Source organism: Accipiter gentilis, chromosome 33 (assembly GCF_929443795.1).
Source record: "Accipiter gentilis chromosome 33, bAccGen1.1, whole genome shotgun sequence".
NCBI classification, from domain to species: domain Eukaryota; kingdom Metazoa; phylum Chordata; class Aves; order Accipitriformes; family Accipitridae; genus Astur; species Astur gentilis.
Window position 1 is genome coordinate 2989716 of NC_064912.1, and position 25482 is coordinate 3015197.

Here is a 25482-nt window from a genome sequence, read left to right on the forward strand (position 1 = left end):
CACGAGCCCTTGATAAAATTAAAAATAGGTCCCCATAAACAAGAGTTCACCTTTTTAGTAGACACTGGAGCTGAGAAATCAACTATTAAGCAAATACCTGAGGGATGTAAAGTTTCTCCTGAAAAAGTACAAGTAATCGGGGCAAAAGGAGAACCCTTTAAAGTCAGCAAAATCAAAAATGTGGTATTCGAAACTGAAAATAAATTTGGAATGGGTGAACTCTTGCTCGTCCCTGAAGCAGAATTTAATCTACTGGGACGAGATTTAATTGTCGAATTGCAATTAGAAATTAAAGTAAAAAATCAAGAACTAACAGTGTCTACTTATCCTTTGACCGTGGAAGATCAAAAACAAATCAACCCCGATGTCTGGTACTCTCCGGACACAATTAGTAGACTGGAAATCCCACCAATTAAAATCCAAATTTCTGAACCCCACATACCTGTGAGGGTAAAACAATATCCCATATCTCTAGAAGGACGGAGAGGATTAAAACCAGAAATTGATCGATTCGTAACACAAGGCATCTTAGAGCCGTGTATGCCACCCTTTAATACCCCCATTCTGCCTGTAAAGAAACCAAATGGGAAATATCGGCTCGTACATGATTTAAGGGAAATAAACAAAAGAACTATCACCCGGTTCCCTGTAGTAGCAAATCCATATACACTTCTAAGTAAGTTAGGACCACATAACTCCTGGTATAGTGTGGTTGATCTAAAAGATGCCTTTTGGGCCTGTCCACTGGCAGAAGAATGCCGTGATTATTTTGCCTTTGAATGGGAAGATATAGAGACAGGCCGCAGACAGCAATTGAGATGGACCGTGCTCCCCCAGGGGTTCACTGAGTCCCCTAATTTGTTTGGACAGGCCCTGGAAGAACTCTTAAAGGAATACCAGGTACAAAAGGGAAATGTACTTTTGCAATATGTAGATGATCTGCTTATAGCAGGAAATAATCAGGAGGATGTAAGAAAAGAAACCATTCGACTTCTAAATTTTCTTGCCCAAAAAGGACTACGGGTATCACAAGAAAAGTTACAATTTGTGGAAGAAAAAGTGAAATACTTGGGGCATTATTTGTTTAACGGCAAGAAGATATTAGATCCAGAGCGCATTAAAGCAATTCTGGAATTACCTATGCCTGTCACTAAGAGACAAATTCGGCAGGCATTAGGGCTATTTGGGTATTGTAGGCAATGGATAGAGAACTATAGTTTTAAAGTTAAATTTTTATATGAACAACTGTCTAAAGACAAAATACGCAAATGGACCCCGCAAGATCGAGAGCAGTTTGTCAGTCTCAAAAAAGAACTAAGCCAAGCACCGGTTTTAAGCCTACCAGATTTAAAGCGGCCATTCCATTTATTTGTTAATATACATGAAGGAACGGCATTCGGAGTTTTAACTCAGGAATGGGCTGGACAAAAGAAACCGGTGGCATACTTATCAAAGCTGTTGGACCCTGTAAGCAGGGGTTGGCCAAGTTGTTTACAAATAATTGTTGCTGTAGCCTTATTACTCGAGGAAACAAATCGCATTACTTTTAATGGAGACGTTGTCTTATATGCGCCTCATAATATCAGGGGAGTGTTACAACAAAAAGCAGAAAAATGGCTTACAGATAGCCGATTATTAAAGTATGAAGGAATACTTATAGAATCCCCTAAACTATCTTTAAAAACGATTGGAGCAATTAACCCAGCTGAATTTTTGTACCCAGGAGAAGGTAATGAACTATTACACAATTGTTTTCAAACGATTGAACAGCAGACACGCATTAGGCCAGACTTAGAAGAAGAAGAACTACAATGTGGAGAAGTATTATTTATAGATGGGTCATCACGAATAGTAGAAGGTAAACGATTGTCTGGATATGCCATCATTAAATTGGAGAAAGGAGAATTTAAGACAATAGAATCAGGCCCCCTGAGTGCCAGCTGGTCAGCTCAAGCCTGTGAGTTGTATGCATTATGGAAAGCGTTAGTGTCACTCAAGGGAAAAGATGGAACTATATATACAGATTCACGCTATGCGTTTGGAGTAGTACACACTTTTGGAAAAATATGGGAGGAAAGGGGATTCGTTAACTCACAGGGAAAAGAACTGATACACCCAGAATTAATTCGACGAGTTCTGGGGGCATTAAAAATGCCGAATAAAATAGCAGTTGTACATATGAAGGGACATCAACGGGGTACAAGTTACCAAATCAGGGGAAATAATGCAGCTGATACGGAAGCAAAACGAGTGGCAGGCAATTATAATACGATTTTAACTATACAACAGACATCTATTAGTAAAAATTTGAGTTTTGAGTCTGTAGAAAAAGAAAAATTAGAACAAATGGGAGCTAAGGAACAAGATGGTAAATACATATTGCCAGATGGGAGAGAAGTTTTGCCGAAGGGCATAGCACTCGAAATATTTTCAAAAATACATAGTAAAACACACTGGGGAACCCAGGCATTAGTTGATCATTTTAATCAACTGTTTGCCTGTATAGGTGTATACAACATCGCAAAAACAGTCACAGCAGCCTGCGAGACCTGTCAAAAGGTCAATCGAAACAACATGAGACAAAAACCTCTTGGAGGACGTTCCCCAGCATACAGACCTTTTTCACACATACAAGTGGATTTTACTGAACTACCCAGGATAGGGCGTCACAAATATTTATTAGTGATGGTGGATCATTTAACACATTATGTTGAGGCTTTTCCTACCTCCAAGGCAACTGCTAACCAAGTTACTAAAGTGTTGCTTGAAAACATTATACCTCGATATGGAGTACCTGAAGTAATTGACTCGGACAGAGGAACACACTTTGTGTCAAAAATTGTTAGAGATCTAACAGGAAACTTAGGAATTAAGTGGGAATACCATACACCATGGCATCCACAGAGTTCGGGAAAAGTTGAAAGGATGAATGGGGAAATCAAAACTATCCTAACTAAATTAATGATAGAAACTAAATTATCATGGATTCAGTGCCTACCCATGGCACTATTAATTCTTAGAACTAGACCCCGAACGGATGTGGGAATATCAGCATTCGAAATGGTGTATGGAATGCCCTATCGGATTGAAAGCCCACAAACAAACATTTTAATTCGGGACCGTGCGATTAATGACTATGTTTTACAATTAGCAGAACATCGTAACAAGCTTTGGGAACGTGGACTGATTGTACAACAACCGCCGTTGGACTTAAAAATTCATAATCTTAAACCTGGGGATTGGGTACTAATTAAAACGTGGAAAGAAGAAACCCTAAAACCTAACTACAATTAAGGTGTAACGACCAACAGTGTGATTGTTATCCATTTGTATGTTTTAAATGCAAGGTATGCCAGGACAAATGGTGGGTGCATTGCCATGAAGGATACCCTCCAAACGGAGTCTGCGAGCAGTGCTATAAATTTGAAAGATCATTAACTGATTGGAAATTGAGACAATTCGAACAAAGACGAGAAATAGTAAAGGGATCCCTCCAATGGTGGGATATCTTTACTAAAGGAATACATCCTCAATATTATTGTTACCACCCAAATCAACCAGTCCCCTTTGTAACTGAGATCGTAACTGTCCGGTGTCGGAGGGAAGTACTAACCGTGCCTTGCCTGACCCCATTAATTAAAGCTGCGAAGTGGGAGGCCTATGTACACAGGCAGAAAATCCGAAACAGCTATTCTCCTGAAGAATTCCCTTGCTGCCGAGAAGATGGTACACCCCGTGGCTCGAAGCAACCGAGTCGACGGGCGAGGCAGAAGAGAAACCAACTGTGGAGAAACGAATCAAGAAAATGGGATGCAAAGGCAATCATGGCTGAACTTCCCCAGGACTGGTAAGAGTTTACTAAAATTAATTAAAAAATTAACGAACACCCTTTTTCCTGGTATACCGTTAATTGTGCTATTGATAATAACCCAGGCAGAAGGGGGAAACCCACATGAACCATTTAAGTGGGAACTAATATCTTGGGAAGGAACGAAAACAATAGCCACTTTTAGCAACCCAGGGCCACCTGAATTTGTAGTGAAACTTTGTGATTTAGTACCGATACCTTGTGAAAAAGGACCTCCATTTTATATATGCCCGGCCTCTGGACAGCCTTACTGTAATTATCCCGGACACTATTATTGTGGTTATTGGGGATGTGAGACAATAGCCTCGGGCTGGACAGTAAAGACTCCTGATAAATATATAAAAGCAGCCTGGACTCCTAACGGATGTATACCCGAAGATACAGGTGTAGATCTTACAGGTCTGCGTGATGTGGATTATGTAGCTCCACGAAAAAAGGTCTGTACCCACATCAAATTTCAAGTATTGCATCCCCTAGAAGACGCGTGGTTAGTAGGACGAACATGGGGAATACGTGTCTATGCAGGGATTCCTAAAGATTGGGGAGGGCACTTTCTCATAAGAAAAATTAAAATGCCACATGATTCACTCCCTGTTGGGCCGAATAAAATATTGAATCCACCCACCTTCCCTAAGACAACCACTCGTCCATACTCCCTATCATTAACAGATAAAACAACTAATGACACGGTGACTGAGTCCTCTTTGGTTAGGAATTCAGGAGTATCAAAATTCAAAGACCCCTTATGGGATTTAATACAAGCCTCTTATCGTACCCTTAATGAAAGCAAACCAAATTTAACTAAGGATTGCTGGTTATGTTACAATGCTAGACCACCATATTTTGAGGCAATCGGAATACCAGATAGGATTCAATGGTCTAGTGGTTCAAACCCACAAGAATGCCCATGGGATGACCAGAAGAACCATACGCAAGGAATTACTATTCAATTGGTAACAGGTCAAGGAGAATGTATAGGTACAGTGCCCGAAAGATATCAGCCTTTGTGTAATCAAACAATCACTAACGCTAACATAGAGAAACATAAGAACCGAGCTAACAAATGGGCTATCCCAACACCGGGAGCTAAATGGGTTTGCTCAGACATCGGAATAACGCCTTGCATATCCCTAAATGTGTTTAATCAATCTCAGTTTTGTGTACAGGTAATTATTGTTCCTCGTCTAATATATCACACCTCTGAAGAGGTGTTACACCATTTTGAAGGAGATCTGAACAGACAAAAACGAGAACCAATTACAGCGATAACCCTGGCTACGCTGTTGATAGTGGGCGGAGTTGGGGCAAGCACAGGTATAGCCTCTTTGGTAAAGAGTCAAGAATTGCAAGGTCTACAACAGGTCGTAAATGAAGATCTAGAAAGAATAGAACAATCCATTGAACGTTTAGCAACTTCAGTAAAATCTTTATCAGAAGTAGTGCTGCAAAACAGAAGAGGACTAGACTTGTTGTTATTAGAAAAAGGGGGGTTGTGTGTAGCCCTCAACGAAGAATGCTGTTCCTTTGCTGATCATACGGGAGTAGTTCTGGACACAATGGCTGAACTTCGGAAAAGATTGGAACAACGCAGAAAGAATTTTGAAACAGGTAGACCATGGTATGAAAACTGGTTTAATGTTTCACCTTGGCTAACCACTTTGTTGTCTACTTTAGCAGGACCGCTTATTATGTTAATCCTAGGACTTATATTTGGCCCTTGTATATTACGCTATATTTTGCATTTTATTAAGAAACGGCTTGATATGACCAAACTGCTTATTTTAACCACGAAGTTGGAGAAAGAAAATAAGAAGGTATCTACCGATGAAGATGAAGATTATTGTGAGTGTACTATGCCACGAGAATGCTATGAGTGTAACTGTGAGATATTACCTTGTGAATGTTATGATAAATGTTGGGGTTGTGGGAAAAGGTTGGCTTGTAGTGTCGAGAATGAAAGTAGCGTCTAATAAACAATAATAGGATAAAAAGAAAAAGGGGGGATTGTGAGAAACTAGAGACTAGAGTACTGTTTATTAAGATTTATGTTAAGCCCAATATAAAGATTCAAGAATATGGGAAATAGCTATTGCTTTGCTTAGAGGTGTTTGCTAAAGGAGCTTATAACACAGTTCTGAGAAATACCACATAGCAAGTTGAAGAAAAGGTTATCTAAAGGTAACCGAGGAAGACTTCAAGCCTTCGGCCTCAACGACCACCAGGAGGCAAAAAAAGACCCCCCAACAACAACTGGGACATGCGCAGAGTGAAGACCTGAATGCGGAACTGGATGACTGATAAAAGGAGACTGTTAGAACTGTTTGGCGCAGCAGTTGGCGGAACATAGACTCCCCTGCCGCCCAGCGCTGTCTTTGCTCATATCCTACTTGCTACAATTAATAAAATTTTCAATTGGATTATGATCCGTTGTGGTCTCAATTTATAACAGGTCTTTACTTGATTCAGCCCCAAATTTCCGAACATCTTTACTAAGTTCAACCTGCCAACCGCCCAGCAGGATAAGTTTGACCTCAGGCCCCTCAAACCGGCCCAGCGAAGCCCCTGAGTGAACAGGGAGCTCGCAGGGGTGCTTCGAAAAGCCCCAGAGCCCCCTCTCTGCTTATTTTGCCTCACCCGGGGTCGCCTGCCAAAGGGGGTGATGAGGGAGCGTCCCCCCAGCTCAGCCCAAGGCCCAAGTCCTGTGCCTGGGGATAACGACCCGTCCCATGTCCGGAGGGGGTCGGGGGGATGTTCCTTGGGAACAGTCGGGTTTTCACACCAAGGACAAGTGGAGGGCACGTTCCCGGGGGACCCGCAAACCCTCCCGCGACAGGGGCGCTGGGCCCTGCGCGCCTCGCCCGAGCTCTGGTGCCTGTGGCGGCGGTGGGCGGGGCCGGGGAGCGGGAGGGACAGCTGCGGCCCACCCAGCCGGACGTAGCCGAGCGGAGGCGAGCAGAACCGAGCGGAGCCGAACGCAGTCGGGTCCGGCCGAGCGGAGCCGAACGCAGTCGGGTCGAGCCGAGCCGAGCCGAACACAGTCGGGTCCAGCCGAGCTGAGCCGATTCCAACCGAACAGAGCCGAACCGAGGTAAGGAGACGCGCGACGCCGCCGCCCGTCCCTGTGAGGGAAGGCGGCTCCGCGCCGCCCCGGGCCCCCGCCGAGACCGGCGATGGGTCCCCGCGGTCGCCCCGTTGCTCCGCCACCCCCCTCCCGTGCCCGGGGAAGCCCTCCCGAGCGGGGCCGGGCCGGGGGCTGAGCCGCGGCCTCGCCGGGCCCGCACGGCGGTGCGATTTTCTCTGCTTCTCGCCCTGGCAGAGCCCCGGGACCGCCCGCGTTTCCTCATGGCCGGGAAGAAACTGATCGTGGTGTTCGGGGCAACCGGTGAGTTGCTCGGGGAAAGGCCCGGCCCCTACCCGGGGGTGCCGCCGCACCTCCGGGAGCCTCGGGGCTGCCGCCGGGCTCTGGCCCGGGCCGCTGGGAAGGCGAGGGCTGGGCCCTACCACAGTGACCTGCCCTGCCGCTGCGGCGGAGAGGGGTGATTCGGGTCCCCGCAGCAAAAGGCAGGGACATCGATAGCTTCCAGAACGCCCGGGCCCTGGGGGCCCGTGGTGGTTCAGGGGGTCTGGAAAGCACCCCCCTGGCTGGAGCAGCAGCCCAGGGAATGGGTGGTGGGGCTGGCAGGAGGGTGGGTTGGAGGGACTTGGTCCTTGTGTCACAGGGAGAGCATGGGGTCAGGCAGCTCTGTCTCACAGTCCCAGGTCCCTTTATGAGCAGAACCCTGTGGGAAGCTGGGGGTCTGAACAGGTCTGTACCTGCAGGGGCTCAGGGGGGCTCTGTGGCCCGGGCTCTGCTAGAAGATGGGACCTTCAAGGTCCGCGCAGTGACGCGGAGCCCCATGAAGAAGGCGGCCAAGGAGCTGAAGCAGAGGGGAGCTGAAGTTGTGAAGGCAGATCAGGACGATGAGCCATCACTGGAGCTGGCCTTGGCGGGTGCTTACGGAGCTTTTGTTGTAACCGACTTCTGGGAGCACTGCAGCAAAGAGAAAGAAATTGCACAGGTACCAATGCTTGCTTTAACTGGGACCACATGTGGAATGGCCTGGGGGGGGCATTGAGGGACAGCTGTGTGGCATTGGGGTGGGGGTCATGGGAGAGCTCTTAGTGCAGCCTTGCCAGCCCTGACAGTTCAAGTGGCCAGTTCAGAAAACTCCCAAGGTCTCACAAAGAAACCAGGTCCCAGTTCTTGGAAAGCTAGAACTTGTTCCCTGTTCCCTCGTAGTTGCATGGCTCTTGGATCTTGTGACTTCAGGGAGTGGTTAAAGGCCATGAGATTTGGTGTGGCAGAGAGCACTGCCGGGGACTCAGAGTAGGAGGAGTGGGAAGACTCAGCTCTGCAGAGCCTTCCAGGGGCTGAGCCAGGACTGTCGCTGCCTGCAGTCCTGTAGTTCTCTGCACTTGCAGCTTTGGGGCCAAAATGGGCTGTGGTATCAGAAATCCCAGGACAGACTTCACAAGGTGGCACTATTGCCACGCCTGCATGGCAGCGAACAAAAGATAAGATATGTTAGGGCAAGTACGTTGGCCCTGGCAGATCTTTAGGGCTGGTGTTTGGGTGCTTGGTGGAGGAGCTAGAACCAAAGCTGGAGGATGTGTGGACTTTATAATGTCGGATGGTGTAAGCAGAGGACTTGGCCCCACCTGGGCAGTTCACAGGGCTTGCTGGGTCTGCTCAGCCCTGGTTCCAGCTGAGGGCTTGGTGTGCCAGATGCTTGAGGAGCTTGCTCAGCTGGCATGTGTTGGATCCTGCCCTCCTGCCCAGGGCAACAAAGGGGAAGGGTGGGTGGGGACTATGAGATCCCTGTTGTGTCCCATTCCCCTCTTCATGGCTGGCTTTACCCTTCACCCAGGGAAAGCGGCTTGCTGACCTGTCGAAGCGCCTTGGTCTGCGACACGTGGTGTACAGTGGCCTGGAGAATGTGAAGCAGCTGACGGGGGGCCGGCTGGAGGTGCTGCACTTTGATGGCAAAGGCATGGTGGAGGAGTACTTCCAGAAACTTGGTGTTCCCACCACAACCATCCGACTGCCGTTCTACTTTGAGAACTTCCTCTCCATCTTCAAGCCACAGAAGGTCCCACAGGGAGATAGCTTTGTCCTGGGTAAGATGGGACCTCTCGCTCTCCAGGTCACTGTCCTGTAGTTCTCATCTGCTCCCACGGTGCAGAGGCTCACCGAGGGGTGGAGGAACCACGAGGGCTGCAGACCAATGGGGAAAAGAGGCCTGTGCCAGGTTGACCACAACGAGTTGCAGCTTCATTATGGTCCTTCAGACCTGTTTGGTGGCCTGTAAGAAATAAGTGAGATCCCGGTCCTATTTCTGGTGCTGAGGGCTGCTCTGCAGATCCCAGAGTGTCTCTGGACACCCCAACTCCCTGCAGTTGGGATGTCAGAGGTCAGAGGTAGGGCTGCAGATCCAGGTGAGTCATGGTGCTGCTCTGGCTGCTCACGGTCTCTTAGCTCAGCCTGGCAGGTGCTCTCGTGGCTTGCCACACTGATGGGTGCTCTTGGCTCTTCCTGACCTCATGTTCAGAGGCTGGGTGCCGAAAACTCCAGCTGTACCTCCTCAGAGCTGGGCTCCCTCAGGCAGGGCTGCACTCTGGCTGGGATCAATCTCTCCCGTACAGCGCTGCCCATGGGGGACACCCCCATGGATGGGATGGCGGTGGAGGATGTTGGGCCTGTTGTGCTTTGCCTGCTGAAGTCCCCAGAGGAGTACATCGGCCAAGCGATCGGGCTCAGCACTGGCAAGCTCACTGAGGCAGAGTATGCTGCTATCCTCTCCCAGCAGACGGGCAAGACCGTGGAAGCCAGCAAGGTAGGAAGCGTCCCTTGGTGTCTGTGATGTTCTTGAGGTGGGGGGAAGCTGGCTCAGGGCCCTTGCAGCCTGCCTGAGGCGGTGGGGGGATGATCCTTGTGCCTTCCCAACAGCTGGGTGTTCCGCAGGTCCCTGCCCAGGCTGGGCTGTTGCTGGCTGCAAGTGGGCACCCTTGCCTGGCAGCAGCAGAGGAGCAGCACGCCTGGCCTCTCCTGTTGGTGTGGAATAGCAGGGGGGTCCTGTACGGGGGGCTGAGCACAGACAGCAGTAGCAGAACGAGTGCTGCCCTGCCCCAGCAGCAAGGTCAGGAGCTGCTGGGGTGGAGGGCCCTCATAGCTTGGTGTACAGATTTGGTATCCAGGATGAGTCATGCTGCCCCTGCATGTGGCTGGAGCATGTGCTGGCACCGAAACTGCCTTGTCGGTGTTGTCACTGAGACAACTTATGCTCATGGAGCTGTGCAGGTGCGCCTGGGCAGGTCCATGCCTGGCTCTGAGGGATAACTGAAGCGGGAGGTCTCCTGAAGAGCCAGGGGCCAGGCAGTTGCTAGTAGGGCTGGGCATCTACAGAACAGGTCTCTGCTGCATGCCCCTCCCTTCAGCATGTCTTGCCCAAGGGCCTTGACTTATCACTGTTACAGTGCTCCTGGCCTGTCTGGACCCCAGGACTTACAGTGCTCCTGGCCTGTCTGGACCCTAGGACTTCTTTTTATTTTGTGTTTGTGCTTTGGCTGTGATGCTCTCCTCAGGCAGCCGATACAATGGATGAGGGTTGCAGTGGCTCTTTGCTTTGAGAACAGCACATTTCAGCAGAATCAAAGCACCTCTGATGCTTTCTGCAGGTTCTACTCCCCCAGGGACAAATAAGCTCTTTTTTTCTTCCCAGGGCCCCAGCACAGTGCAGAAGTACAGCGGTCCGCACTTTGATTCAGGCAGGGAGGGTGGGTGCTGGGTTACCAGGGGCAGCCAGGGTTGCTCAGGCTCTCCAGAGCTCTCCCGGATCCCCCAAGCCTGTGTTTCTAGAACCCCTCAGCCATGGCTTGTGCCCCAGTGCAGGGAAGGGCTCCCTTGTAACTGCTCCAGGCCTCTGCCCCTAGGGAGAGCAGGTTGCATGCTTGAGCCTACACTCAGACCAGCTGTGTACCAGAGCCGGGTGCAGGCCCTAGGCAGGTTGGGCTGTTCCCTGCCAGGCAGGGCTACAGGGTGCTCAGTGGTGCTGCCCTGCTGGTGGCTGCAGCTTTGGGGGGCAGCTGGCTTGGGACAGATCCAGAACAAGTTCCTCAGCATCTGTGTGTTGTGATTTCCCCACCACCACCTTGTCTCCTTCTCACGCTGCACCTGGAGAAGGGTGGACTAGGGAGGCACTCCTAGGTCAGCAGTGACTGTGAGACTGGCCTGCTTTATCCCATCTCCCACCAGCATGCTCTGTTGGAGGCATTCCTCCACCTTGCCCTCACAGGGCAGGGCTGCTGCTTCCTTTACACAACCCCAACTGAAATGACTTGCAGAGCCTTCTTCACCAGTGGAAGTAACTTGGCAGGCTGCTGTAGTGCAGAGCCCTCCTCAGCTTCCCTGCATGGTCTAAGGGAAATGCCCCAGCACCTTCTGCTCTGTGACAACACTGGGTTTTTTCCCCAATTCTTTTTGCAGATCTCACCAAAGGAGTATGAGAAACGTGGCTCCCCTGGGGACAAGGAATTGGCTGCTATGTTCCGTTTCTATGCCCTTAAGCCAGACCGCAATGTTGACCTGACCATGAAACTCAACCCCAAGGCCCGCACCTTTCATCAGTGGGTGGCAGACAATAAGGCCGCCTTCTAACCCTTCCCTCCCTCCTCTTTCACCCAAGCTTCTGCAGCAGGTAGTGGGAACTGGTGAAGAGGTGAGCTGCATGGAGCCACGCTCCCTCTCCACTAGCACCCTGGTGAAAGGCTGACCCTGCAAGAGCTGTGAAGAGCTTTGGTCCATGCACGCGCTCCAGGGCTCTCCTGCAACTTGGTTGAGGCTATTTAGACCAGTGCAACTAGAACAGAGGAAAGGCCGTACAGCTGCAGGCAGGCAGGAGAAGCACTACCTTTGCACTACCTTTGTCTTCAGGGAGGTGTTTGTTCAGTGATTCTGGGTGTTTTCACAGCTGTAGGGTGGTGGCAGCTTGTTTTCCCAGGATCACCCTCTTTCCTAGGGAGCTCTGAGCAGACAGCACCACTTGGGTGAGCTGAATGCATAGTCCCTCTGGGCCCTGAAGGGCAGTGCCTTTACTGCAGGTACCCATGCAGGCCCACAAGTGGCACTGCTGCAGGCTCCTAAGCAAACAGAAAACATGGGTTTCTCCATGGACCAGCTTCAGGCACTGCAGGTGAGCCAGCAGGCAGAGCAGCACACCTGGAGAGATAAAGCATTTGTGTTGGCACCACCCTGGCAAAAGGGGACTGTGCAGTGACTTCCTGCACTGTGTAACATGAAAGCTGAGCCCAACTCCTCAAGTCAGACAGGAGGTAACTTCAATTGCTGCCCCCATGAGTTGCGTAAAACCTTTGCAAGACTGTCCAACCTTGGGATTTAAGACTCATAAAGCTCCTCCCCCCACACCACCATATGCTTAAGGTACTGCTCAGATAAGAGCTCTGGATTTGGCAAGCTTTGCCTGTGCTTAAAGTCAGTCACAGCCACCAGAGAGACACTCAAGACATCCAGCCCTATCCTCTCCTTGTCTGAGAGAAGACCTTTGTTCCTGTTCCTGGGGGAGGGAAAGGGGGTGACAGACAACACTGGAAGAGTAGACAAGGCAGCAAGGCACAGCACATGTTAAATATCTTTATGAAGTCAATCTTATTTACATGGATACAGAATCACTTTACAGGCAGTTTAATCAGGAGGCAACACGTGCTTTATTTCAGCAAATTAAGAAGGGTGAGACTACAACATGTCCTTGTTTAACTGGTCAATTAGTATGTGGCCTAATGGTACCTGCACAGTTTAACTAACAACAGCAGGCTGCAGTAACCATGAAAATACTCACAGCAAGAGCTCAACTCCACCTGCAAGGAGTGATCCACTTTACTTGTATTCTCACACATGTAGTAACAATGACTCTATGACCAATCATTTTTGCTACAGGTGTTGCACTAATGTAATAAAAGACTTTGTCCCAAACTGGCAAAGGGCTTGGTGATAGACTAGTACCCATTCAGAAGCAACAGCATTTGTGTTCTAACTTCAGTTAATTTGGGGGGGAAGGGAAACCTGAGGCAAAGTGCAGATTCCATCACTGCTCTTTGTGCAGGAAATCAGCAGGACTAAGAAACCCCACAGCTGCTGAGGAAGCCAGAGCAGCTGGGCTCTGACAAGTCCCAGCCACAGGGGGACTTCCCACTCTGAGAGATGTACAGGACAGCTAGGAGGGCTGTCATGAAGACAGGGTTAAAACTCACTGACCCACCAAGTCTCCTGGGAGAAAATAAGCAGTGACAAGTTCACCAAGCACATCTAGCATTCAGAAGGGCACCTGAGTGAGCAGCAGCCATCTTGGACTCCATACAGCAAACTGCTCCACTCTGTGCTGGAAGGACAATTTTTATTTCACATTTCCACTGCTGCAGATTCTAAATAATATTTCAACTTTAATTTTTCCCAAATAAGCTTCCAGCAGCAGTAGGGACTGCGGAGCAACCTTGAGAGAGAGCCGCATTTCTGCAAAGCTGGCATTTTCCTTCATTACTATTTCCTAGGACAGTGGGTGGGTTTTGTATCATGATTGTTGGTGCCTCAGTGGTTTGTAGCCTCTCCAGCTGGGATTCTCACCGTGCTGCTGACTGACATCCTTCGCTCTCCGGAGCCCACTGCCAGAAAGATTCATTCCTGACTGCAAAGAAAATCTGCTGCTGGCTCTTAGCTTCCAGTAGAACGCTTCCCTGCAATCAAAGCAAGAGAGAAGTTTAACATCTCCTGACCAAATCCGCCCAAGGCATGCAGCAGCCCTTGCAGCCTGTTTTGCAAGGGCACCTCCCCATCTGACCTGCCATCATGCTTTGTCAGCCACGCAGAACAGACAAGTTTGAAGCCTGCAGTGACAAGACGCTGAGCCCCTGGAGTCCAAGACACCAGTGTCTGCTGTAAAGGATTTCAAGTCTGCAGCGCTCCCTCACAGCAGGCCAACACCAACTAAATAGCACCCTGAGTTACAACACTGTGCTCATTTGTGTGACATGGGCTTTGCTGCACTTTATGACAAAGACTGATCCCTTCCTGGAGCTGTAAGCCTGTGGTAAGGGCCAGTCCAACCTGAGCGTACCAGCACCGGAGGCTCTGCAGCCCCACATGTGCTTCCTGGCAAGCCCAGGCTTTGCGGTGGCAGCAGAACTGCCTGGTCCCAGCTTTACCAGCTAACAGGAACACCCTCAGTGCTTTGAATTGAGTACAGTCACTGAATGGACAGGGAAGCAGAGCTGCAGGGGAGGCTAACAACCTCCCTGAAGATGTACCCAGCATTTTTGCTGCAGCAACAATGCAATTTAGTCCCTGGCTTTTTGCTCCAGGTCACAGGGGACAGCTAGGGCTTTTCACACCAGTGGCTGGAAGGCCTGAGGCTAAGTGAGAAGCAATGCTGTGATTTCGCTGCTTCTACCTCCCAAGAAGTGCAAATTCTGCTTAGTGCTCTGGGGGAAAGACAACAATAAAACACAAGAGGCCTCCTACCTCAGATGGGGTGTCAGGAGCTAAACATTTTCTTAAGTTTGGAAAGGAATCCTTCCTTGTTCTCCTCAGCCTCAGGCCTATCCCCGCCTGCATCAGCGCTAGCCTTGGCCCTGCCACCTGGACACAAACAGCAAAGGCCTGCAGTCAGATACATCTCCCACCAGTAGCCAGCAACCCTGACAAAGTGAGAGGGTTATTTTAGATGGGGAATGGTCAAGTCAAGGCAGCTGGTTTTGCCTGCATCCTCACGTACAGGGCTGCACCTGGCAGTGAGCCACACTACTGGAGCACCTGCAGTGAAAGCACTGGAGAGCCCAGACCCCAGAAGTGGAAAAGATGACTGTGAGCCCAGGTAACACCATTCCCTTCCCCTCTCCCCAGCCCTCCAACTGGTGAGGGAATTCTCATGCTGCACAATCAAGTCAAGGACCCCACAGGCTTTGGAAACAAGCACCTGGAATTGAGAGTCTGCCACTAAAAACAAGTTGTCAACTTGACCACAGCCAGCCATGACTTTACGGGGGAAAAAAAAACCTATATTGGTGGTCCCTGGAACAAACTCTGTTCCTGTTTCGTGGTTGTGTCATGACCCTTTAGAGCAAAGTAGTGCAAAACCATACTGGGAGCCTGCTTTGTATAATTACAAGCAATGCTCAGACAAACAGTATCGGGGAGAAAAAGAACTCGGGCTAGAATGAAAAAGGCTACAAGTATTTCAGAACAAGTGCCCTGCTAAGGAATCTTACTGGCAACAATAAGCATAATTTTCGTGTATGAACAGGTCCTGAGAAGTTGTTTGTCCCTCCAGAAGTGGCTACAGCAAGAACAAAGGAGACTTCTTTGCTAATCTGCTTTTTTCTACAGTAAAAACGTCAATAACGGGACCCCCAAATCCTCCTCAAGCTTTCTTTGCACACAGAACACAAAGTCCGGTCTTCCCCATCCTCCCACAGCTGACTCTCGAGCTCAGACTGATGCAATGGTATGAAATACTGAGGCCTGTGGCAGAACACACCTCCATCCACTCAGGGCATTTCTGCTTCCCAGAGCAAGGACACACTTTCAGCAACAGCCTGTTTCTGTACTGCAAACTACTGGTGTTGTTTTGAATCTACCTTGCTGCTTAATTGTGGTAAAAACTAGCAGGTTTGCTTTTTAAAAAACAAGTTTGGAGAGCATTTTTTTCCTTTAGCACATAAATGCCTTTAAAAAGCTGGAATGAAAGTTTTGTGCTTAGAGATCTCTTCCCTTCCCCCCAAGCCCTCAGCAGAAAAGACATAACTTCTGTGTTATGGAAGCACTATAAAACATAACATTGGTGAGTATTTGGCAGATCCTGCCTTCCAATATCCTGAACTTCACCCTATATTCCTCAGGCTTTGGCATGTGTAGTAGAGAGGACCCAAGTTCCTGGGATCATTTAGCAGCTTTGAAAGACTCTCACCTTTGCCTAGCTGTACGCAGTCATAAATGTACTTTTTGGTTTCAAGCGTAAAAGGAAACCCAACCAGCTTTCAGAAGTTCATTGTTCCAATACAAGCAAAGAAAAAATTGTTTTCCCGTAGCATAAGACAAAGCTCTCGCCTTACTGTTTTACCGTATGTTTTGCCTTTAGCTGCTACTGATGCCAGGTACCTCACCCCTGAAACTTAAAACACATAACTGCTGAATCAGAATTTTTGATCTGGAGCTGAAAGAGCAGCTTTACAAAGCTCTCAGCTGACTTCACTCCCTCCATCACACTGGACACTGTCTACTGACTGGAGCCAACACTCAGCACCAATGAACATTTCTATCCTGGGTTCCCTCATGTGCACAGAGTATGGCTTAGAGCAGCCTTGACAGCAGTACTGCCCTTCAGCTTTCAAGGAAGAATGTCCCCACTGCAGTCAGAAGCACAACAGATTAGCTCACAGAGAAAACTGGCCTGAAACACATTCTCTTTTTCTACCTGTGCTACTAAGACAAGTTGCTTCTGGCACAGGGGCAGAAGCAGGGAGCGGAAGGCATTCATCACCACAGCGAGACTCAGCACAACTTGTCAGGACCCCAGAGTACCTCAATACCCTCTTTCTATTCATGCACAGATTTGCCCAGTAAGTAATCAAGTAAAGTTTTCTGGGAAGAGGCCACCTCCTTACTTTGTGCTACAGCCTATTAACATCATACTAAAACTATTTCCAATAAAACATGCTTGGCAGGTTGTGCTGACACACTGTCTCAAGGTGACCTTGGCTCACCTTCCTCCCCAGGAACCCTCAGGAAGTGCTCTGCACTCCCATGCCAACTCCATGAGGAAGGAGCACCAATTCCCACTGCTCACCTGACGCTGTATTTGTGACCCCGTTCACTGTGCCATCCACATCTGCCTCATCCTCAGCGTAGCTCATCATTAAGGCTCTCTGGCGATCCGTCAGCCTCCTGCAGGTCAAAGACAGAGGTGTTGGTTATGGCTGTCTTTAGGGACAGGTGTATCTACAGACCTCCTTAACCTTCTCCAGCAGCACACACAAGAGGCAGCTACTGGAAGTACAAGACAAATACACCTGGCATATACTGAGAACCCCTATGGTGCTCTTAAAATGAGCAATCTATAAAGAATAAGCCCCAGTGGAAGAGGAGAGATAGGACCCGCTGCATTTCACCAAACTGCAGTGAAAAACCAAAATATTTTGAAGTGCTGAGAAGAAGCGTATGGAGCTGCAACAGAACACACATCTGGTGGGGAGACCTCAGGAAATGAACTCCCTTGCCAGGTGCAGCAATACAAGCTAAAAAGCTTCCTTCACCACCGGGGCCAAGGGTGGCCAAGCAGCCTGAAGCAACTGCCAAGGAGTTCAGTTCCTTTGAGCTGTAGGTGTGAAAGCACAGACACCTTATAAGCCAGGACACTGAATTTATGTAACCAGGATTCAGACAGAATTGCAGATAGCCAGGCAAATACACAGGTGCAGAACTACTTATATATTTCCAGGGTTTAGGGTTTTTAGAGCTGGGTTGCCAAATGGTATTATTTATAAAAAAAAAAAAAGTATCACCTCGCATTAGAATAAAAAGAGTAAGAAATTAATCATCTTGATAAAACGGTAAGGAATTTTCACAAAATCTTTTTGAGCAATGTTTTTTGCAAAAGTTCAAGATTTCACAGAAATTTGTATTAGCTCTACTTACTGAGGAACTTTTATCTTTATGTGAATGTAGTGGTCTCCATAGCCGTAACTGTTAACCTTGGGAATGCCTTTCCCACTCATTCGAATTCTCTGGTCTGGCTGAATACCAGGGGGTATCTATGAACACAGAGGCGTCACGTTTATTACCCTTGTTTAACCATTTATATAGTAATTGCATTACATGTCTATAAAAATTAACTACTTCTCCAGCAAGCTTCAAAGTAGGATGGGAGAGATTTGGTACATTCATGCATCTGGACACATTCAGAAGCTAAGTCAGTAATGGTAGAAAAGCTTTTGAAGGAACGAGTAAAGAACCTTGCACAATCTGTAGACCTTGGACAGGATTTGTCCAGCAATCCACCTGGCCCTTCCTTTCCCTGTCCCTACACAGTGACAGGAAAGGACACCTGACCAAGCAGGTCACAAACTACCTGACGCTCAATCCTGAAGAAGTCTGAGACACAATACTGGCAGACTTGGGAGATTTGCACCACCTTTGAGCTAAGGAGAAGTCTCTGCTGTCCCGCATCGATTTATGCCCAATGTCTTTCCCATAATGGTACTTACCGTGATATTGATTGTCTCGTACAAGCCTTGACATCTCGCTGTGCCTCCCAGAACAGCCTGTGCTATTGAAATAAGGAGGTCCGAGTGGATGTCTGCTCCATTTCTTCTAAACACAGAACTTTTTTGAACCTAAAAGGCAGGCAGTTCCAAAGAAAAGTGAGCATACCACCACAAAGTTCTCACAGTAAACTGCTTTGAAGGTTCTCAGAAGAAAACATCACAATGCTGTAGTCTGACCCTTTACCATCCACAAACTGCATGGCTAAGAAGTGTAAGTTAATGTTCAGTCTTTTAGAAAAACACAGATCTTCACATAACCATAATTAGCCAGAGGCTTAGGAGGATGCCTGCTTCTTATCACAGCAACTCCCTCCCCTAATCCTGTTGTTAGTTTATCAGTGTCAATATGATTCTGCGGAGACAGAGAGGACACTGCCTTCTCCGCTACCTTGAACAGGAGAAAGCCAGAAGAGAAGAGGGAGGCAAGCACCTTTGCCATGGTCTCACAAGGTGGAAGAGAATTAAATCCTCCTGCATCACAAAAATGGTTCTGAAAAAAAATTTCTCCTTGACAGAAATGCATGGGCAGGATACCTAGAGGAGAAGAGGGCCCCAGCTACAAAACGTGCAAAGCAGCACTTAACCTGTGTCTGCAAAAGGACATTTGACCAGCCAGCTTCTCGCGGGCATTCCCACAACCCTCTTCAGTGCTCCCCACCCGTGCAAGCAGACAGCTCCTTCGCATCTCACAGTCAAAGACTCAAGGCATCAAGAACTTACTCTACATTTTGATGCACAGTACCATAAGGGCCTCATCCCGGAACAAGCAGCGCAATTCTTCGTGAGCAGACTTAACCTAACACCACTTGTTACAATGCCGATCTTCTGCTATCTCACAAAGTTCATATGGATCATGTTACCTCAGCTGTTTCAAAGGATCACTTGCTCTTCCTCCTCCATCCCCCATTCAGTCAGTCACTTCCCAGGCAGTTGCAAAGGGAACAAGCAACCAACTTAAATAATGAAAACAGCCAACAATATGATGATACATACCCTGAACGTAATGAAAATTTCTTTCTTCCCCACGGGCATCCGAACTGTCTGTCCATCCTCAACGCCTGCAATCAAAGAAAAAGGGAATGTTACCTTGCATTATAATCCACATGTTACTTGAATACCTACAACTCTTGCCATCCCCAAAAGCTGGTCACCACAGCAGCACCTACACATCCAGGAGCGCAAGGCACAAGACCTACCAGTGGGCAGCACAGTAACACCCTCCACAGGAGCCCAGGAGCTGTGGCCAAAGGGAGGAGGTGTCGGCACACGTTTATACCTCTGAAGTGATCACTATGCCCCAAGAAGGCTTGTTACTTCAATCCCTACAGAATTCTTCTGGGAAATGCATCACACTAGGAACACTGGGCAGCCTCCAAAAGCTGCAGGAGAATTACAGGTTGCTCACCCAGGGCAGTCTCAGAGAAGCAAGTCTTCAGCCCCACCGTGCATTTTATCCTCTCTGGTGAGGAAGGTCATCAGTACACTGTTCTGAGCCAAGCTAAGGCTTTCAAGATTCCCACCCTCCCCCCAAGCGTCATCAAGGACAAATGAAAGACCCAAGACAACAAAACTTTTTGAGTTTCACTCTTCAAAACCTGCCTTCAAAACCATGGATCCATGCAAGAACCAAAACCTCAGCTCAGGAAGGGCAAAGCAAACATTTATATCCATGGCCAGAAAGTTCATCTCCTTACTAGCCCTTTCAATTGCCAACCTATCAACCCGCTTTGTTCTTAAGATAACTTCTCTGCTGCAAAACTTCTCACGTTGCTCTCACATTCGTACCTGGCAGGGACCAGTCATGCTTTGGAGGCAAGTGCCTTGCTGTTGGCCAAGTGGAAGCAAGTAACTCTAACGTAACAGAGAGCAGCACACAAGTACAACACTAACCAGCTGGCACAGGAACCATCACTGTTTTCTTTTGTTTGGTTTGCCCCGTTCCTCGACATACTACGCATGGTGTTGTTATGATGGAACCACGACCACCGCATCGTCGGCACGTAGATCGCATTACAAAAGGACCGGTATTTATTGTCTCCTAGTGAAGAAAACACAGATCATACAAATATTTAGTACTGAGATGGTACTTTTCACTTCCGCAAAACACTGCCAGTGACTGGCCCAGCATATTTGAGTCCCTCTAACTGCACATGCAACCTGACAGGACAGCCATATCCTTTAGCAAGATGTGGAGCAGAAAAGTGGCTCAGAAATCCAAAGAGGATGTTGCTTGTGAGACGCTGGATCAGATTCAGTTGCCATCGCATTCCGATTTCTACCAAAAACCCTCACTACTATGAGCAAGTTCAAGGGAAACACAGCACTTTCCATCTCTAGGCTTTAATGCGCAAGCAGGAACAAAGCTCCTTACAGTGCTATTTCACAAAGAACTACAAACATCTATATTTTGAGGAATCCAAGGACAAGCCACTTGCATTAATTATTGCCAGTGTCCAGGAAAACGTTATGGAGGCTAAGCTATGGGCTGAAACGTGAAAGCCACCCATCACATCAAAGCACACGAGGAAACAGTGGGAAGAGCTTTCAGTCTCCCCTGACCACCTACACCTGTTCTGCACAGAAAGATATTCTGGTCACAGACTGATTGCTAGTACCCATTTTGAGGCATGGAAATTGAAAGCCTGAAGCTTTATCATTCCTTACAGTAAGTAATGTGCATCTTCTTATTTCATGACTACCCTTAGGCTATCATCACCTTCCTCCTCTCTCCACCCCTCAATTCAATGTATCCCATTTAACACCCAAGTAATTTCAGAACTGTTACATTATATAAATACGATTAAGTAATTTCAGAACTGTTAGATTATATAAACGTGGTTTGCTGGATGCACAATACCAGATGATCTAGCCCTGAAAGCTAGTGCTTTTAGCTGGGCAGAGCGCTGCTTTAATACAAAGAAAATCTTCCTAGTGCATAATTAACATCTGAGTCCACATTAACTCAGTTTCACCCAAGATAAGCTCATGACTGTAGTGAGAATTTTTCACTGTGGAAGGGACTGACTTGCCTCAACAAGCAAAAGCACAGCAGAACCTGTGTCTTAAAGTACTTACCATGCCAGTGCCACTGCAGTAGTGACAGCGCTGTGCTTTGGTACCAGGTTCATGTCCTTTACCATCGCATCGCTCACAGGAGTCATTGATGTTCACCACAATCTCCTTATTAACACCTTTTGCAGCTTGAGTGAACGTCAGTTCCATGATATACTGTACAGGAAACATGGACATCAATCTACAGCTGATGTGCGACAGGGTTTTAAGCAGACTGAAATTGTTTTAGGCCAAATATCAAACAATGCTTAAAACACATCCAGGTAATGGGGGCGGGGTGGGGGAGAAACAGATTCAGAAGGGTTCTGCCTCACTTGAGGAAGCAATAATCTGTCTCATGTAAATAAAAAAGGGTACATAAAGATAGCAAACATTACAGGAATAATGATCACACCAGTCTGATGAGCAGTTGTGCAGCAGAAACGAGATTTTTAAAAAATAAAAGAAGGAAGTAAAAATTGAAGTCAGACATTTTTCTGCCCTCAGGAAAACTCTTAATGCTTCTAAAGAATGCAGCAATGGGTGAAGGAGAAGGCTTTCAATCCCAACGAATCCCAAGCTCTTCCTCAATAAACTCTTTACCTCAGCAAAGATGACTGCACAAAATAGGAAATTCTGTTCATAATAGAAATGCCATTTTTAGCAAAGCCAGAAGTACTGAATAGTAAGCATTTCTGAAAGCAGCACATGAATAAACACTGTCAATACTTAGAAGAGCGTTTAGCTGCAGTACAAAGAACAAGACATAGGTTTTGTTTTATTATGGGCTCCCCTGCAAAGTTAAGCCAATTAAGTTGCAAAATTAAGCCAATTAAGCAGTCAAAACTAATCCTGGAAGGCTTGTTTTATAGTTAAAAGGTATTTTGTGGTTTTTAGCATTACAGATCAGAGCAGACAGATGTACATCAACGTAGAGCAGGAAAGATGCCTCTACAATGATGGAATTGTTTGGCAGCACCGACTGGTGTCAGTAAACACCAGATGAAGTAGCTAGAGTCCAAAAAAGATATTCGGGTGTGGAGGATGTATCTACATGGCTTACCAACAATATGTGACTCTCCCACCCATACAATGGGACACTCACATGCTGACATTCCCAGAAGCAAATTCTTTGTTTAAGCTCGCTCCCAGAGTGATCTGTGACAGAATGGTATCCCTCTCCACCTTTTGAGTTTTTCCACTTCTCATTTGCATTTCATTACTCAGAAAATAAGTGCACTTCATACCTCCTGTGGCTGGTCAAAGACGGTCTGAAAATCGCCAAAAGGGGATCCTGAAAACTCTCCAAAGATTTTTCTGAAAAGCTCTTCTGGATCAATCGATGGACCACTGCTCCAGTACTGCCGCCCAGCGCCAGCACCTGCTGCGCCAGGATCAAAACTAGCCGTGCCATACGCATCATATTGTTTCCTCTTCACTTCATCACTTAATACCTTTGAGGCAAAAGAACAATGCCATCAGGACACCATACAGATCCCGAGCAACTGGACAGCCTGTATCTGCAGAGCGGCATCCCTCGGGAGAAGTCAAGGCTACCAGCATTACCACCACAAGCCCACACTCTCAAACCATCAGGAGGGCTATCCCAGCTCTAAGCAGCATATGAATTACTGAAAAGCTCCTTCCTCCATGGTATCTCTTAGCTCATCGTCAGGAAAATGACAAGATCTTACTAACTTACAATAAGCACGAATAACTTGCATTATATAGTTGATCATTAATACATCGGGTGAAAGCCGGCGAGAAGAGTACTGGGGTAAATTTGAAAACCCACAAGAGCAAAAACCAGCACAGGAAGATTTCTGAATGAGCTGAAGAGCAGGAATAAACGGGGATGGGGTGCAGCACAGCGGAAGCTAGTAACTGCTGATAGGTTTTCTTGTTTGTTTATTTAAGCCGACCAATAATTCCCTGACAGTGACCACTGCATCCATGCCAGTCACTCACTGTGAAGAAAGAGCACAAACTGAAAGAGCCCAAACCATACTCAGCTAAATCAGATACTTGGGCTAAGTGATGTCCTGGAGACACTGCTGGGACAGATGCACTCAAGCCTGAAGTACAAGACACCAAAAAGGACCCATGGTTTTACAGGAAATGCACAGAAGAAATGTTTGCCCCCCATCTAACCTCCAATCTTTCCTCTTTTTCATCACGATAAAACCCTGCATATTACCTCGTAGGCTTCTGCCAGCTGAGAGAACTTCTCTTTAGCTTTAGGGTCATCCTTATTTGTATCAGGGTGGTATTTCTTTGCCAGCTAAACAACAAAAATCAAACTATTAGACAGAAGTAACTTACTTTAGCGTATCTCACATGCCAGGAAAAACACACTGGACAAAGCTTGGCTTCGCTATCTGTATTTTAGGGAGCTAAAAGCCTTCACTTTGCATTATCGTCCCAACTTAAGGAACTACAGAAGCTGCTCCTGAACCTCTCAGCAATCCCAGGACCTTCCGGAAGCAGACCCAAGATGACAGCGCAGGCAGACCACGCTTTTGAAGATCTCCCCAAACCCACGTGCTGAACTTTCCCACCGCGACCTCCCCTCATCTCCAGCGGGTCCGACCACAGGGATCTATCCCAAAGGCAGGTTTGGTCTCTGCCCTACAAGGGAGGCCGCGGGCAGCTATCTGCCTACGGGCCCTCGGCCGCGGCCCGGCGGTGGCCCGCCCGCCCCGACAGCGTCCCCCCCACCCCGGCGGGGCCCGCGGTCGGACGTGCCTGGTAGTAGGCCTTCTTGATCTCCTTCTGGGTGGCGGTACGGGGCACCCCCAGCACCTGGTAATAGTCCTCCTTGGCGCGGGCCGCGGCGCTGCTGTGGAAGGCGGCGGAGACGGCGGCGGCGGCACGGTTCGGCCCTGAGGGAGAGGAGGGCAGAGGGCGCGGGGTGAGGGCCGGGACGGCGCCGCGAAGGGCAGCAGACGGGACAAGGCCGGGAGAAGGGACCCGGCCCCGAGGCGACAGCCCGCAGCTCGCCGCCTCCCCCGCCCCGGCCTGCTGAGGGTCCGCCGCCGCCCCCGGCCCCCCTCACCCGCGACGCAGAGCCCGGCGCAGAGCGGCAGGAGGCGGCGGGCGGCGCGGGCCGAGGCGGCGGCGGGAGGCGGCGGGACGCTGAGCCCCCGGACGAGCCAGACGAGCGGCAGCCGCCCATCCCCCGGCCCGCGGTTCCTGGCGGCGGCGGCGGCAGCGGCGACGGCGGCGGACGCCCCCAGCCAACGCGAGGAGCCCCCGGCCGCCATCTTGGCCCGCGCGCAGCGCTGCGCCTGCGCCACCGGCGACGCGCGACGGCAGGCGCCGCCGAGGAGGACGCAGCGCGCCTGCGCCGTAGCCCCGCGCCCGTACCGGCAGCTGGGTGCTGCGCATGCGCGCTGCCGCTGCCGCTGCCCGGAGGCTGCGGAGCGGCGGCCTCGCCCCGGGCCTCGGCTGCCGCGGCCCGCGGGGGCGGCGGGGCTCGGGGTGTTCTAGCCGCCACGGAGGGGAACCCCCAGGAGAGCCCCGGCGTGGCCGCCGTAGCGGGGGGGAAGCACCGGCGGAGCCCCCTGCGAGGGTGCGCGGGGTAACGGCGCCAGGCGAGGGACAGCAGGAGCGCCGTGCTGAGGAGAGCCGGCGGAAAGGGAGAGGCGGACGGGGACCCTCGTCAGGAAGAGCCTGGCCCCGTGGGACGGTGGGGGGGAGCCGGGCCCAGCCAGGCCCCGCGGCCCCCTCCTCCGGAGGGGCTGAGGCAGCCAGGCCTCGGGGAACGGCCGCCCCGCGGCAGGGTCGTCGTCGGCTCGGGGTGCCCTGCTCCCTCCCGAGGGCTTTTCTCCCGCCTCGGTGGGCGAAAGAGTCGGAGAACTGAAATAAAGGCTTTTCTAGAGCCAGAACGGCCGCGCTAACGCAGCGCCTGCGCGAGGGCAGGAGCTTCTCTCTAGAGAGGAGGGTAATTCGTGGCGAGCGCTCTTCTCTCCTGCCTTTGTTACCGGGGGCCGGCGCTTCGAAACACATGTCGGCAGAGAGGTTCGGCTCTGTGGCGCGTGGGACGACACGGCAGCAAGGCTGAGCGGCGACGGACACGTGTCAGATCCCGTCTGCTCTCGCTCTGCCATACGCGAGTGTTGCAACCCCAGGCGGCGGGGAAGAAGACCTGGCCTCTGCCGGGCATGGGTGATGCCGCGGCCAGGCCTGGAGGGTTC

The 25482-nt window shown here is 49.4% G+C and overlaps 2 protein-coding genes across 3 annotated transcripts; one reads left to right on the top strand and one right to left on the bottom strand.

Moving 5' to 3' along the window:
• Positions 1-6797: 6797 nt before the first annotated feature.
• Positions 6798-12576, top strand: NMRAL1 (NmrA like redox sensor 1). Of its 2 annotated transcripts, XM_049791040.1 has the most exons (6): positions 6798-6956; positions 7185-7250; positions 7688-7926; positions 8776-9025; positions 9551-9741; positions 11391-12576. In XM_049791040.1, the coding sequence occupies exons 2-6, from the start codon at positions 7211-7213 to the stop codon at positions 11559-11561; spliced, it is 891 nt and encodes a 296-aa protein (XP_049646997.1). In that variant the 5' UTR covers positions 6798-6956; positions 7185-7210; the 3' UTR covers positions 11562-12576. The 2 variants fall into 2 exon arrangements, with proteins under 2 accessions (XP_049646997.1, XP_049646996.1); XM_049791039.1 differs by lacking the exons at positions 9551-9741; positions 11391-12576 and adding an exon at positions 9197-9545.
• DNAJA3 (DnaJ heat shock protein family (Hsp40) member A3) lies at positions 12539-24574 on the bottom strand. Its single transcript, XM_049791038.1, has 11 exons — positions 24342-24574; positions 24032-24168; positions 23484-23567; positions 22534-22740; positions 21311-21463; positions 20126-20273; positions 19229-19293; positions 18176-18304; positions 17607-17722; positions 16759-16856; positions 12539-13651 (listed from the first exon to the last, which is right to left on the bottom strand). The coding sequence occupies exons 1-11, from the start codon at positions 24547-24549 to the stop codon at positions 13629-13631; spliced, it is 1368 nt and encodes a 455-aa protein (XP_049646995.1). The 5' UTR covers positions 24550-24574; the 3' UTR covers positions 12539-13628.
• Between the last annotated feature and the right edge of the window lie 908 nt (positions 24575-25482).

Excerpts from the sequence above, each read along its gene's own strand:
- NMRAL1 (XM_049791040.1), top strand. The coding sequence starts at position 7,211 with ATGGCCGGGAAGAAACTGATCGTGGTGTTCGGGGCAACCG. Across the intron at positions 7,251-7,687 it reads CGTGGTGTTCGGGGCAACCG|GGGCTCAGGGGGGCTCTGTG; the intron begins GTGAGTTGCTCG and ends CTGTACCTGCAG. Across the intron at positions 9,026-9,550 it reads GGGAGATAGCTTTGTCCTGG|CGCTGCCCATGGGGGACACC; the intron begins GTAAGATGGGAC and ends TCTCCCGTACAG.
- DNAJA3 (XM_049791038.1), bottom strand. The coding sequence starts at position 24,549 with ATGGCGGCCGGGGGCTCCTCGCGTTGGCTGGGGGCGTCCGCCGCCGTC. Across the intron at positions 24,169-24,341 it reads CGCCGGGCTCTGCGTCGCGG|GGCCGAACCGTGCCGCCGCC; the intron begins GTGAGGGGGGCC and ends CCTCTCCCTCAG. Across the intron at positions 17,723-18,175 it reads ACGAGACAATCAATATCACG|ATACCCCCTGGTATTCAGCC; the intron begins GTAAGTACCATT and ends CTGTGTTCATAG.